Below are 16,180 nucleotides of genomic sequence, written 5' to 3' on the forward strand. Positions count from 1 at the left end.
TACATTTAAAACCAGAGTCGAACATGAAACACAGACAGAGCTCAATGCACATCCAGCGAAACTTTATACACGGTACAGTGCCTAAATATATATGTATAGCTATCTATTAAATAAAATGGTCTTTTAGTTTAACATTTTGGCCAAAGTGTTGTAAGCCCCTGAGCTACTGCACGTCAGACCACAGCTCAAGGGTCCCTACACTAATATAAATTCTTAATAACCTGTGCATTACCTGGAAGAATGATTTATAATAAATCTGTCAAAATTAGTTGCAAAGTTCTAAGTCTGATTGAAGCTTTTATTAACCTGTACATTACCAGGAAAAGCACTCTGTATTAGATTTGTCACAATCACACTGCAAGCAAGCAAGTTCCCCTGTCGGAAGAAAAGATCAGTGTATCTCGAAAGATCGAACAAATAAAAGCATTTCGTAAGCCACAGAATGGTATCGTCTATTCATTTTTGATTATTAAGCACGGCTAACATGGTACAGATACCTCTACATCACATATATATAACATCCATTATTTGCACATACCTGTTTTGTAAACATGGCACATCATACCCACTATTAGACAAGAAAACCGTTACACAGTTAGGGCCAAATATTTTCATCAGATTCAAAATGGATCAATATTTCATTCTGATAGTAGGATCTGTTGAATGTCCGTAATTGAAACATTCCATACAACACACAATGAGACACAAACTTTTGACACTCTAGTGATGTATGGGAGTGTCCTGTTAAAAATTACAACAGAATCATGTAAATAACAAAAACCCACCCAGCAACACGTTTTTGTTGAAATATATTTTATTTGGCTACAAAAGTCCCACCGACATTTACTGTTCATTGGTGATTCAATTATAGATTTATATGGTATGCATCTAAACACGGTACTGTATAGTGTAGTGTAGTGCAATGTTTTTAACTTGCGCCCCCCCCCCCCCGCCTCCTTACCTCCTGCCTCGTGCCCCCTCTCTTCCTCGGCTCGGGGGCATGTGACGTCACGTTACCATGGCAAGGCGACGTCGCGTGACCCTGATGCCGGTTACCATGGCGACGTTTCGCCATAGATCAGGTAAGAGAAGCTGCAGAGGCCTCATGCGGCTCCCCCGGCACTTAATTTAAGTGCCTTAGGGGACAGCGTGGGACATCTGTTGTCTTCCGCCCCCCTCCCCCCCCACTCTGTGCACCGCTGATGTAATGTGCGGAATAGCTATTGGCAAATCTGGTTATAAAGAGTTTTAAATGATTACCTTTTTTGGTGCTGTTGAGATCCGTCAGTAGGTGGATCTCCTCCTTTTCATTTCATCTATGCATACTGACCTCTGCATTTAAAAAGACATTGCCCTCCAAAAAAAATGTTTTTTTTAAACCCATAATTAATAATATATAACTCATGGATCTAAATATATAATTGTGAGATCTGCTTTTTAAGGTGGTGAGAGAAGTCTTTGTGATACAACCGTGTGTGATGTTCTTCATGAAGAGAAATATATGGCAAATCAGAAGTGGGTAATTTAGATGAATATGAGGGACACCCTTACAATAAGAGTGATGATATTGCAATATTTTTTATTTCAATTGAGTGTATAATAGTGTTTAATGCAGGATAGTCTAAAGGCGCACTTGACAAAATACATTGCATTATATATAATGGGTACAGATTATCAGTTGGTAAATGTAATCCTTTCTGGACTTGTTTGTTTTCAACAGGTCTCATGGTCAATAGATGGTGATGAATGAAGTGAATCAAAGGCAGTAGTAGGTTATTACTGATATTGCAACATCCCCATTGCAAATATCAGCAGAAAGGCTTACTAGTAATGTACTTAAGTCTTTCTCAAAGATGCACTTGTGTCTCTTATGTTGTACTGTATGTAGCACCTGGCTGAGAGTGTGTCTGTCAGTAGAGCATGTTCGCATTGAATATATTGGAAGTTTGCATTTAAATGTTCAAGTTAGTAATTTATCTGTAATTTGTAAACCATGCTTTCTAATTAGAGATGGGCGAAGATTTCACAGAAATTTGAATACATCGCGAATGTGCAAGTACCTCTCAGTTGCGGATTTCCACCAGTTTCAAAAAGGCAAATACTCTTTTTTTTTATCACTGAAAATCTGCTGATGGATTTGGATTTTAAAAAATCTGAATCAGTGGGTGGACTAATTTGCTAGAGCCCCAAACACTATGTAATTCCCTTCAAATCTCCCTCTAAATAACATATGGAGACACACCTGGGCTCAAAAAGGAGCCCATCCTAGGTACCTGGGAAATATGCTAATGAGATGCAAAGTATATATAAATAACTCACAACCCACGCTTCCTAAAAGAAATTTCCATTAAATCTATATTGACAAACCTAAGGCACCTTGTGAAGAAGGAGGTACTGGTGTCAGCCCCAACATGATCAGAACCAACAACAACCTTTGCAAAGCCAGGCAGCAGCTCTAGCAGTGTGCTCAAAACCAGCTGCTGGGTAGCACCACTGTCACTGGCTATTAGCATACAGTAGGACCCCACTTCTCTGCGTTTCGCTTCTCGGCGATCCGCCAATACGACGGTACCGAGAAGGGGGCAGCCATGCGCAGAAGGTGGATGGCCAAGTTTGCGCATGCGCAAAACAGGGGAGCGGCCGAGTTCGCTCATGCGCAGAACGGGGGAGTGGCTGAGTTCGCACATGCACAGAAGGGGGACTGCCGAGTCTGCACATGCGCAGAAGGGGTAGACGATACGGAAAATCGCCGGTGGACATAGCAAATGCTATGTTCCGCTTTTCAGTGATTTTAGCTTTCCAACGGCACCCTGGAATGGAACCCACCCACCGTATGAGCGGGGCCCTACTGTATCTCTTAGTATTTCAGGTGTGCTCCTTTTAAGTGCACAAGGAACATTGGACTGGCAAACCATGAAGTGGAAATGGTCTGCTTTTAAATGAAGCCCGGGGGGGGGGGCTACAGGTATGTGCAGTAAGAAGTAGAACTCAAAAGTATGCTGTGACAGTGGTGCTACCCAGCAGCTGGTTTAGCTCACACTGCTAGAGCTATTAATTGCAATTGCAGAGGTCATGGATTCTGATCCTATTGGGCCTGACACCAGTACCCCCTTCCTCCATAGGTGCCATAGGTATGTCAATGTAGTTGTTATGGAAATAATTGTAGGAAGTGTAGGAAGTGTGGGGTCTTTCTTTTAAATATACTTTGCATATCTCATTAGCATATCTCCCAGGTAGCTATGGTGTGCTCCCTTTTGAACACAGGTTTCTCTCTCATCAAATTCCGGGTGGCTTTCCAATCCGCCTTCGGATTTCTGTGTATATAGGATTTTGGTAATAACACTGTGGAAAATCTGCAGCTCAGATTTTGACCGTTTTGCCCATCTCTACTTATAATTCTGTATCTGTCTTGTGTTGAAAACATTTTTAAAAGCCATGTTATACGGTAACTTCTGCATATATCAATACTAATACCTGTGATATATAAGTATACATGTACAGTCCTCTTTTTTTTTGGCCATATTTATTTGTTTCTTTAATGATACAATTTAAATAAGCAAACTCACACTGTGTGGAAAATGTTAGCCTCAGGATTTAGAAATTCTCAATAAGGTTATCATTTGAGTATATGCACAAAACATTCTAAATAGAAAAGCCTGGTAAAGTCTCAATATCCCCTAAAGGAGCCATCCTTCAATGGATCCGTAATATAGTGCAAAAAATGATGGGGAAAAGATCTCTGTCTTAAACATATAAAGATGAAAAGGACACCAGTCTTGAAAACAATGGAATTTGTATTGGAACGTGGTGTAGCTAGACATGCACGGGCCCCCAGACAAAGAGATTTAGGGCCCCATTAATATTAATTCTGACTGCGATTTTTTTCTCCCTCCCCCATCCTGTCCCTGATCCTCTCTTTCATCATCCCTCCCCCCCTCATCATCTCTTCCCCTCCTCCTCATCTCTCTCCCTCCTCATCCTTATCATCCTCTCTTCCCCTCCTCATCTCTCCCCCTCCTCCTCATCTCTCTCCCTCCTCATCCTTATCATCCTCTCTCCCCCTCCTCATCTCTCCCCCTCCTCCTCATCCTTTCCCCCTCCTCCTCATCTCTCCCCCTCATCCTCATCATCTTTCTCTCCTTTCCCTTCCACCAGCATGTCTCTCTCCTCCACTCCCCAGCATGTCTCTCTCTTTCCCCCCAGCATCTCTTTCCTCTCCCCCAGCATGTCTCTCTCCTTCCCCGCCAGCACATCTTTCTCCTTCCCACACAGAATCTTTATCTCCGCCCCCACATCATGTTTCTCTCTCCTCTCCCTCCCAGCATGTCTTTCTCTTCTCTCCCGCCAGCATGTCTCTCGCTCCTCTCCTGCCAGCATGTCTCTCTCTCCTGCCCTCCAAGCATGTCTCTCTCCAAGCCCAGCATTACTTTCACTCCCCCCCTACCAACTCTCTTCTTACACTGCTCATATCATTCTCTCTGTTCTCCCCTCATGTATTTATCTTATTTCCCCCTCATGTCTTTTTTCCTCCCCTTCTCTCACACGTCATTCTCTTTATTTAATCCCCCATATATTTCCCCCTGTTATCCTCTCTAACAACCTGAGGTTTCTTTTCCCTGCATCATTTTCTCTTCTCTCCCTTCTCCCACTCATGTCTGCTTCTCTCTCTTTGCTGCTCTCTCTTTGTTGCTCTCTCTCTCTCTTTGTTGCTCTCTCTGTTGCTCTCTCTCACTCTCTGTTGCGCTCTCTCTCTGTTGCGCTCTCTCTCTCTTCCCTCTTATGTATTTCTCTCTCGTACGTCATTTTCTCTTTGTGTCTCTTCTTTTCTGTATTCTTCCCTTTCATGTCTGTTTATACCCCTGTGATTTAACCCTTCCCCTTCCCTCTCACCTTTCCCAGCCTGTCTCTCAGGCCGCAGCTCCAGTCCCACGCTGCTCTACTTGAGGCCCCGCCTCCTGACATAGGCTCCACCCACAAACAGAGGCTCTGCAGAGGAAGGGATTTCCCCTCTGCCCTTCCTGCTGTATCTCAGGGCACCGCCCCCTGACCCAAGCCCTGCCCACCTGCAGAGGAAGGAGAGCACCCCCAGTGCATGTAAAGAAATGTAAAGCATACAAACAGTAAATGCATAAAAATGACCTAGTGCAAAAATGAAAAAACTTGCATAGCTGACACACTCGCTTGAAGAGACTGGACATTTCGGGCAGCAGCCCTTTGTCAAGAGTATTTGTTTAACACTGGATAAGCAGACAAATAGTGTGCCCAAAGTTAACAACTTTTTTTTTAGTTTTCATAAATACAGCATTTGATTTATCTATATTGAAAACTAATTGCATAAGCTGCCGCTTGATTCATTCTCCTGTGATCGGTCAGCAAAGATTCTGCCTCCCTGGGTTCACTAAATGTCCGCCTTTCAGTTTCAATCAGTCCTTCAGTCAGTGTAACTCAGTAGCTACAATGTATTCTTACATTATCTATTGTTACAGTTTGCAGCTGAAACTGCTGGGAATATTGGCAACAAATGATCATAAAGAGGAAAGTGTTACAAATATCTTTCGCTGCAGGGGAGGTGGGCTGAAGCCTGCTATAGAAATCAAAGGATGCTCAGTATATTAAAACCCATTGAAAAGGGCATTAAGAGTTGAATAATAAAAAAAAAGTAATGTAGTAAGTATCATATATTACAGAACGGATTTATTAAAAAAAAAGAAACAAACAAACAAAAAAAACACATGTAGGATATTGCATGGACTGCCTGCTCCTTTAAGCATGAAATACAGCATTGACGAATGTAATAAGGAACTGTCATAACTACTATACTATAAAAACATATGTTCTCTTGCAGAATCAATTTATTCTTCTCCTTATTATATTGTATGGCTTTATTTAAAGCAGTATTATAAATGGTATGACCATTATATAGCAACAAAATTGAGACACATATGCATTGACTAACAAACCTAAGCCTCATTTTAACTTTGTTTTTCCTTTGTTTTTGTTTTTTTACATTTATATATTTCCAATGTAAAAACCTCATGACATAATCTCTATTTTGTCAGGTTACCATGGTAGCCTTTAGACTGAAATGGGCTCTGGAGAGAGCTTAATTTTGAGCTCCCACCCACTTAATATTTGAAACGTATCTCTTGAACGGAGTGATCTTTTAAAGTAAGTTAAAAACAAATAAAAAAAATTGAATGCAAAGAAAAAAGGTGATCCGTGTGGGCTGAACTATTAAAGGTGTGCTAATCTTTGGCAGTGTTTAGTTAATCTGGCACTTAATAAAGATGCAATCCATCTAGGATTTAAAAAAATATATGTTTTAGCAAAGGTTGTTAATTGGCCAGAACCAAGAGTCGACTTGCGCACATAAAATGTACACTTAATATATGAGATTACAATTCTACAAAGTTCTAAGAAAATAGTCACATGGCCCAAAGATCACTAGCGGTCCAACTCTAAAGGAATGAATAGGGCTATTAGGGAGAGGAAGTGAAAGATAGTAATATCCCTTTTTCATAATATACATTTATTATATATGAAATTACGTAACTTATTCCCCTCAGGTGAAATGTTTTCAAGGAAAAAATATATACTGTATGTAAAATTCTGCATGATATATACAGATATCTATGAATTATATATGCAAAAATAAGCAACAATTTTACCGAGTTGAGAGTCCGCTGTAGTAATATCACTCTCCTTAAATACCTAAATAATATCTAACCTATTCAATTTGGGGTACAAAATAGTTACATATTTTTCAATATACAATGCATATGTATGCATATATCATGTATATCTCTCCCTCGTAGCCTTTAAAACGCCTCATTCTCGCCTGCCGGGGGGAGACAAATGCATATCTTGTAAATAGATCACATTAGATGCAGAGACCGCATGCAAGTTAATTTTTCCTGTAGCAGTGTTCTGCATACTGTAGATCATTCTTAATGAACAGGGTGAAAACGCCTGAGTTTTAGCTCACCAAATTGCATTCCGTTTTCGGGTGATTTTGCAAAAGTCATAATTGAATGAATCGGCCCCTTTGTGTTGTGTTTCTGGAGGTAGCTTTGTTTTACTGTTTCCCCAGTCTCTGGCGGTACCTGCAGCACTTATAGTTTTTAAACTATATAACCTGGGACTCGGGTTGATCTCCTTAATCTCTTTCATGAAGACCTTTAAAAATTCAGAGTAAAGAGGATTGGAGGCTTACATACTGTACAAATCTATTTTTGTGTATTTTTATGTGTATTGAATAATGGTCTGATGCAGTATTTATCGCGATCTATTTGTAACATCTCAAAATACATGCTTCCCCTAAATGTTTTTCTTGCTAGATTTACAATATTAACTGTGCAAAGTTAATATGTATCTTTCAACCTAGGCACCTTTATATCAGAGTGCAGTTGTAATTCAAAAAGACATAATAATGCCAGTTACAGTAATATTCTTTTGATTTAATCCAACACAGAAATCTCCCACTGCGGAATATCATTCATTTGGTGCATTGCAAAGTGCCCCAGTGCATACTTGTAATTTTGATATAATGGAAAGATACTTTAACCATGCAGTGCCAGAGGCATAAGATGTGCACCGCAGTCTGGAACAATGAAGGCGTTTTGCACGGAAGTCACAAAAGTTCATGTAAAACCTTTACCCAAATGCAATTGTGATAAACGGTTTACCTTACCCACATGAAAATACAGATGTAGCCCGGCCTGCCTTCCCAGAGCAGCAGGAACAAAACTTGTTTTTGTGGTTTCGGGGAAGGTTGAATCACAGGCTACATTTTATTTAGCAGAAAGCTTTCGCCGTGGTCAGGGATGGCAGCGGTCATCTTAACCCAGTAAACCCAGCAGCAGGGAAAGTTAGTCTGATTATATCTGTAAATGTGTTGCATAATGATGCCAAGTGAATTCCTGTGACAGGAAATATAACCTAACCTAACAGACCCGTACAATCTGTACTTCGTCAGTGTTTTTGTACAGTGCCCCTCTCCACTGGTCTCTAATCCAATTGATAGGAAAAGATGGTAAATTCTGGGCATTATTGAAATCCCTGCTCTCTGATTGGTTAAAATTCCATGCATTATCAATCAGTAATGGCCCGGATTTTTTGGCACCCTCACAAGTTTTTCAGCCAATTAGCTTTCAGTTCTCATTCACAAAGAGTGAGATCAGCTCTCAGACATGGGAAGTGATTGGACAGGAGGAACCAGCCAGGCACTGATTCCTCCCCCACCCTGCCTACAGAGCGCTCCGCACAGGAGAGTGAGGGGAAAGGTTTGTGTGTCTTTTGTGTGTTTTGTGGGTGTAAAGGGGGCTAGCAGAGTGTTTTATTGGTGTGTGTGTGTCTTCTGTTGGTGTGTGTTTTGTGGGTGTAGAGGGGGCAGCAGAGTCTGTTTTGTTGGTGTATGTCTGCTGTGTGTGTTTTGTGGGTGTAGAGTGGGGGCTGCAGTGTGTGTGTCTTCAGTGTGTGTTTTGTGGGTGGTGGAGGGGTGCAGAGTGTTTTGTGTGTGTGTGTGTGTGTGTGTCAGCAGTGTGTGGGTTTACATGGGGGCTGCAGTGGGTGTAGAGGGGGAGCTGGTGGTTGCATGTTTTGTGGATGTAGAAGGGGTAAGCAGTCTGTTTTGTTGGTGTGTGTGTGTGTGTTTGCAGAGTGTTTTGTTCCTGGCCAATAATGTCCTGGCTGGGTTAAAGTCCCGCGGCTTTGCAGCCAAGGCATTATTGGCCAGTAATGCCCTGTTCTTTGGGGATTATTACTTAAGTAACAACCAACAGGAGAAATCAGAAGTCTGGATGGCTGTGTTGGAGGATGTAAAGGCACTGGAGGTCTGTAGCTACATGTAGAATAGCAGGTCTTGGACGTTTGGCCGCAACCAAAATGCTGGCTGCGATCCGTCGCAAGGACATTTTGCCTTGATGTCCGCTCCCCCACAACCACCATCCGCCACGCAACTGACTCAAAAAGCCAGGTCTGCCGCGTCCGATCACCGTCTCTGACAACTGCATGTTTAAATGTCCTGCGTCGGACCGCTACACTGCCTAGACAGGCCGCTCCGACACGCCATCATTATATGTCCCACAGGTGCGTCGGCGCAGCCTGTCTAGGCAGTGTAGCGAACCAACGCGGGACATTTAAACATGCAGTTGTCTGAGCGGGCGGTCGGGACATGCAGTTGTCGGAGCGGGCGGTCGGGACATGCAGTTGTCGGAGCGGGCGGTCGGGACATGCAGTTGTCGGAGCGGGCGGTCGGGACATGCAGTTGTCGGAGCGGGCGGTCGGGACATGCAGTTGTCTGAGCGGGCGGTCGGGACATGCAGTTGTCGGAGCGGGCGGTCGGGACATGCAGTTGTCGGAGCTGGCGGTCGGGACATGCAGTTGTCGGAGCGGGCGGTCGGGACATGCAGTTGTCGGAGCGGGCGGTCGGGACATGCAGTTGTCTGAGCGGGCGGTCGGGACATGCAGTTGTCGGAGCGGGCGGTCGGGACATGCAGTTGTCGGAGCGGGCGGTCGGGACATGCAGTTGTCTGAGCGGGCGGTCGGGACATGCAGTTGTCAGAGCGGGCGGTCGGGACATGCAGTTGTCGGAGCGGGCGGTCGGGACATGCAGTTGTCGGAGCGGGCGGTCGGGACATGCAGTTGTCGAAACGGCAGACCTGGCTTGGCTTGTTGGGTCGGGTGCACGGCAGACAACGGGCGGTCGGGCACAGGAGCGGACACTGTGGCGAAATGTCCCGCAGCAAAGTGTCCCGGAGTCGTTTTGGTCACAGCCAAACGTCCCATTCCATAGAATAGCTGCATGGGCTTCCATATTGTTATTTGGATATCGGTTCTATAATAAAGACGTGAGACTAACTGTCCCTAGCGCACAGACTAAAAGCAATAGTCTATGGCGCTGGGGACAGTGTCTGCTCCGATCATGCTGAGGAGGTCCATGCTCCTCAATGTGACCGTCTGCAGCGTTAATTCTTCGGTGCTGCGACTGCGAGTGGCCGCAGCAGCGAAGATGTTAAATCTTTCTACATCTGTATAAACAGCTGTAGCACTGCAGTTAAGAAATTAGTCATACGCATGAAAACATTTTATGGGTAAGGAACTCAAACATAATGTTACCTTAAATGTAAAGAGGTTTGATAAAATCTTTAATTGTATTACTTCCTTTTTAACCAGTTATTATATACTGTATACATTTGTTTATTTTAAATATAAATGTGCCTGGCAATAGGTGTTATTTCCTTGGTAATGTGTCTCTAATTACAAGCAAATCCATTAGTTGATAGAAGAGGGTTTTTTTGTCGCGTACAAAAGAGATGACAGCATTCATCGCTACAATAATAATACGTATTATTATTGCTATCATTGATTTGTAACACTCCAAAGAGCAGTTTAATGGGGCAGAAAGATCATAACAATAAAAGTACAACATTACAAAACACTGGTACAATAGGTAATGAGAGCTGTTCTCCAAGGAGCTAACAATATTATTAATAATAATAATACTACTAATAATAAATACAATAAGTAAATGATGTGAAGATTATTTCAAATATATTTTAGCTGATTATTTTAGAATTATTTATAACAGTAAGAATAAATTTACAAATCTGTGTTTAATCAGAAAACGAAAATATATGCCATGTACAGGGGGGAAAAAAACAAATTAGATATTTGACGGACTTTGTACAGATTGAATGTTGTGGTGTCTGTTATTGCCAGTGTTAGTCTCTTCCACGTCTTCATCCCATTGTGTTGTGTAAAAGTACCAAAATAAGCCTGATTTGTTCTCCTTTGTAGAGCCAAGCCGAGGCACACTACAAAGGCAGTAAACACGCCAAGAAGCTCAAAGCACTAGAGGCAACGAAAAATAAGCAAAAAACTGGGTCTCCCAAGGACAGCGCAAAGGCTATTACAAGCTCAACAGCCAACCACAAATCAGGTCAATACAACTTTTTTTTGTTGTTCTTTACATTATTTGCTTTGCTTCAAAGTGAATCTGTTATTTCTTGATATGGGTGAATATTCATAAATGTCCACGAATGCTGGGAAAATGTGTCCTGGGGTGATATGTTGACACAATACAATCAAAAGGCAGAAAAAATATTGATAACTCATTATACTGTCGATTTGCAAACAAATCCGCATACCTCAAACTGATCCCGTTGTTTCCCTGGAGGAAGTCTATTGATAAGCAAATTTTGCTGTAAACATACAGTATGTATTAGATTCATATTAACTCCTTCACTGCCAGATCTGGGTAGATCTACCTATTGGTAGATTTTCTTAAATACACATAACAATATAAAGATTATCTACTGTATATCTGCACAGAAACACCATAGCTAGATTTTAAGGTACAAATATAAATAAATAGCTTATCGATATCTCCATGGAAAATGTGTCAGCCCTATATATTTCTCCATTATATTAATTCATGTTAAAGAATAACTCACAGCAAAAACTGTTACTTCCTGTACATTCACCCAATTCAATATGTATGCAATGAGCTTAAATAGAGATTTCAAAGAAATGTTAAAAATATCATATTCTAAATATATTTTCTCCACAAATCTTTGTCAAATATGAAAATAGGAAGCCATCACACGTGATGTAGTTTAAATTCCAAATCATCATTTTGAATACTAGGTCTACCCCGGTGTGAATACCCAGCAGGTGAGAAATACTGTGGGATATCCTTTAATTCCCCAGTATTGTGCTGTTGCCTGGTCCGGTATTATGAATCAACATTACAGTATAAATCCAGACAGCACATTGAACATTTGGAGAAATATATAAGAAATCATTGTTATCCGAAATGCTATAATATGAATGGTACATTCTTAATGGAGAGATCGGAAGTGCAATGGAGGTTCAACTATCATTGACGGGGTTATACTGGTGGTCCTCGGTATCCGACGGTTCGCTTTCTGTCAAATGCCTTATCCGATGCCGCGTAATGCAATCCGCTGGGTGCATTATCCGACATCGGGACCGCTATCCTACACTCACCGCCGTGGATGAACATGGATCCGCAATCCGACGGATGTATTCTGTCGGATTAGCGAGCACCGGCTGTACTTGCAAAAGAATGAATGACTAGTTTCCTGAACCCCTTAACCAGTGTCTGGATGCCCCCGCTTCACAATTTCTAAAGCAGCAATCTCGCCTGGGATCTTACCTGATCCGCAGTCCCTCAATGTCCAGATATTCCTGTCTTCTGCACCCAGAACCATGTGGCCTGGGCATGAGCCACCCTCGCCCACCCGTCCTGCTCCTCCAACACCCGGCCCGCTCACCTTGGCCCAGGCCAAGCCCGGCTGCCAGATGCCCACAACCTCCTCAGAATGAGCCTTGTTACCTGAGAACCGGTGTCCAATAGGGCAGAAGCGTAAATCCTTTAGATCAGTACCCGGACCAGTGACGTTGGACCGATTCGACTTGAGAGGTCGGTTCTAGGTTCCTTTGTGGGGGTAGAAGGTGTCGCACTCTTTCTGCCACCAGTCAACTGATTCTTAGGGTGAGTAGCAAAAGTCAGAAGGAGTCCGAGGGGCTTGCAGGGGAGACTCCTGAGTCTTACCTTCACTGGGATCTCTCATTGCTATGGCTCCCTTGGATGGGCTGGCCGTGTCCTATCGGCACTTGGGATCCCGATTTTTCTTGGAAGTGTGGAAACGCAAGGTAACGTCCTAATCTTGCACTCATTCCATTAATTCGTCAAAGCTAGTGGGGTTCTCCGTAGAGAGAGAGCATTTAAGCAAAAGGGCTTTTGGATGTTATGGTCATGATCCCCGCAGCAACTGTTTAGCTCGATGTGTGTCTATCGCGGTGTAAGAGATGTGTGCAGAGGTTCATATAATAGAGACCGATTAGGGTGAAATTATATCTTGGCTTTATTGAGCCTGTTCCTTTATCCAGGCAAAACATACATAAACAACACAATAACAAACCCCTATCCCTTTGTAAGGGCTACCTTACTTCCCCAGACCTATCTGCAGGACTGGTGGGATATTCCCATTACCAGCCTATCACCCCAAAGTCTCAGGAGGTACCTTAAGCAGATGACCCTCCATGTCAGTCTCTGGCAGGTTCCTGGGTGCTCTGTGTCCAGGAAATATAGGTCTCTGGGGATCTGGATGTCTTGATCTCAGCACACCTTTGTGCTCAAGACAGTGTCTGTGTGCAGGCTTCTCTGCTTTCCTTTGTCAGCCCAAATATGAGCTAAGGAATACCTCAACTATGTCTCACATGAGGCTTTTTACAGAGCTCTCATTAGTCCAGGTGGAGACTAGTTAATTGAGTGGCTGCAATTAACTATCTCACTGCTGGATTCATTAGTGAGACCGGAGAGTGGAGAGACGCAGAGAGCGCAGACGCGAGCATGGGGTGATGCTGAGGGTCCCGGACGGCGCCTACTCTTACTCTGATCACTGCTTATGTGCCTGATATATTCTGACACCATGTGAGTGTAGGTTAACCCAAGTGATTTAGAAGGCGCTAAGACACAGTATAGTGAATACACACAAAAATATGTAAGATGTTCCAAAAATTCTTCTCAACCTTCACAGGGAAGTTTGTACGAATTCCCTCATAAGCAGTAGTAGATATCCAAATTGTGAAGGGAGCGATATTCAGGAACACCCCAAAAAAAGAGAAACACAATAATAGTGTAATAAATTCACACAATGATGTCTTATTAAAATCTTGGCTCGTATGAATCTTCTACTTACAAGAAGTAAGTGAAGAGTCAGCGTTTAGCAGGATAATGGAGAATCAGCATTGATCAGGAAAGCAGGATTGGATACGTTCTTGTTCATAGTTGTGGTCATGTAAAAAATATCAAGGGAAGACCATAGTGTGGACCAATTGGCACAGGTTTATAAAGTAAAAAACATAAGAAATGTACTCACAATATGTACATCAAGTGTAGACACATAAAGGTATCTTTTGCGGCGGGGTGAGAGTCTGGTCTTTCGGTTTGAAACCTCCTCGATCTGTCTTCCCTTGATATTTTTTACATGACCACAATTATGAACAAGAACGTATCCAATCCTGCTTTCCTGATCAATGCTGATTCTCCATTATCCTGCTAAACGCTGACTCTTCACTTACTTCTTGTAAGTAGAAGATTCATACGAGCCAAGATTTTAACAAATTTTCACAATTTGGATATCTACCATGTGAGTGTAAACATTATTTATTATATCATCTGATGCATTTTACATCAGTCTACGATATTGGGGCTTCTATTTTTTATACATAAGGTTACCACACACCTAGATGTACTGTACCGGACATGCTGTTGCCACTGAATGAATATGCTTTAAAGAACAGATAGATTTTGTGTACACAATTTATAGGTTACACAGAATTCTATTGATTTGAAAGACATACTGTACTATTTGTGTTTTCATTTTTTTTATTCACATATTTGCGCTCCCCACCACCTGGACTACATTACAGAAGGCCAAAGCCTCCGCTCATAGGGAGCTTAGGTTGCAAGGTGCAGCACCTACACCTGTGAGGATCCTGCCACAGACAAGATGGCTCCTCACAGGAACATATATATATATATATATATATATATATATATACCGTTAATAACCACGCACACAACAGTATAAACAATAACTCTTTACCAGCTGGGTCCCACAAGATACCCATGCACAATAACAGTACAGCAGCAGAATAAAACAGGCAATAAGAATACACAACCCCTTCCTTCTATCCCAGGGAGCAACTATACCCCTAATGGTCCTAGTTGCACCCTGTCCCTTGGGCAACTAAGCAAGCAATATGTCCGCCAAGGCAATCCCAAATGTATGTGTGAGGGCAGCGCTACCCTCCTTTGTGTATTGGTGGTGCATGTGGTACCTTACTCTTGTACAACCAGGGAATCCCTCTCAGGAGAGGAGCCGCATCCATGATCCCACGATGGAGGGCCTCCCTAACAATTTCCCTTCTCTCCTTACTTCTAGCAGCCGCGCGGTCGTCCCTCCAGGCCTGGGGAATCCTCCCCTACAATCCATCCTGCTACGCTGGCGATCGGTCTAACAGGCAAGTCCCTGACTTATGGCCATCCCTACAATACTCCTCTACAGTGGTTAAGGACTAACTGGGGCCTACGGTGTACCGCTATCCTTGCCCTAGGCAGCCTGACTGGCTCCTAGGACAGTACCTTCCCCTTCGCGGGCTCAGGCAGCTCTGACCTTGCCTTGCAGTTCCAGAGGATATCCTGTCCCTCCAGAGGATATCCTCTCTCTCCAGTCCTTGCCAATCCCAACATGGCCACCGCACCGCCGCACAGGAGTCTGAGGAGCTGCATAAGCTCCCCCCAGAGGTGTGGAGGACTACCCTGCTACACGTGAGTTTCTTATATCTGGTGCGGATCAAAAATAGTTAGCGCCATCTCCGACCTGGAGGATTGCATTGACGCAACCCTGCTCCGTTGTATTAATGCAGACTTTGATCATATCATTATACTATTGCTCCTATTCTGACTGCTCCAAATTGCTAACTAATGCAATAGTAGCAAAACTAACACAACGCTCCTTAATACAGTGACAGAGTAAAAATAGTGCAATTTGCACCATTTTCATAGCCATGCTTCAACTGCCACTATTAATACATACAGTATTCCCCATAGTCTCCTTATCTGTAATCATCCTAAATGTGTGTTTGTTCTAGAAAATTATAATGATCAAGACCAACAACCAATGGTATTTTTTCCTATAAATGATCTTAAGGTTTTCAGACTATCCCCTGTATTTCTCCCTGATTTGTTTTGCTAAAAGATATCTTTATGACAAAGAACCAGGGTGTTTATTTTGTTAATAGAAGTAATAAATCCTCTGAAAGGATAGTAGACATGGTATTTTCTTTGCAAGTGAAGCAAATCAACAAAATACATTGTCTACCCGTCCTTTGGTAAAACTAGAGTAATCATTCATTACTCACTAGGTGTCCCACTTGGCTTGGAAGCATGACAGTTAAATGTATGCTCAAATGTAGCTATTCCCTTGGAAACTGAAAGCGCGCAATCATCTGAACTAAATCTATCCACAGAAGCACAGTCTGCACATGGTGTTTCTGCACTAAATAAAGAAGAGAAAATAGCTGAACAGTTTCACAAGTATGCGACAGTACAACCAGTCATGTCAACATGCAGTACCTTTGTATTTCA

General features: G+C 42.7%; 1 protein-coding gene across 5 annotated transcripts in view; it reads left to right on the plus strand.

The window, feature by feature from the left end:
• The window catches only part of ZNF385B (zinc finger protein 385B), a 445,753-nt gene that overhangs the window by 390,006 nt on the left and 39,567 nt on the right, over positions 1-16,180 (plus strand). For all 5 annotated transcript variants that reach the window (XM_075608925.1, XM_075608923.1, XM_075608926.1 and 2 more), the window contains one exon: positions 10,798-10,939. In XM_075608925.1, coding sequence (XP_075465040.1) covers positions 10,798-10,939 — 142 coding nt within the window. The remainder of the gene's footprint in view (positions 1-10,797; positions 10,940-16,180) is intronic.

Source organism: Ascaphus truei, chromosome 7 (genome assembly GCF_040206685.1).
Source record: "Ascaphus truei isolate aAscTru1 chromosome 7, aAscTru1.hap1, whole genome shotgun sequence".
Taxonomy (NCBI): domain Eukaryota; kingdom Metazoa; phylum Chordata; class Amphibia; order Anura; family Ascaphidae; genus Ascaphus; species Ascaphus truei.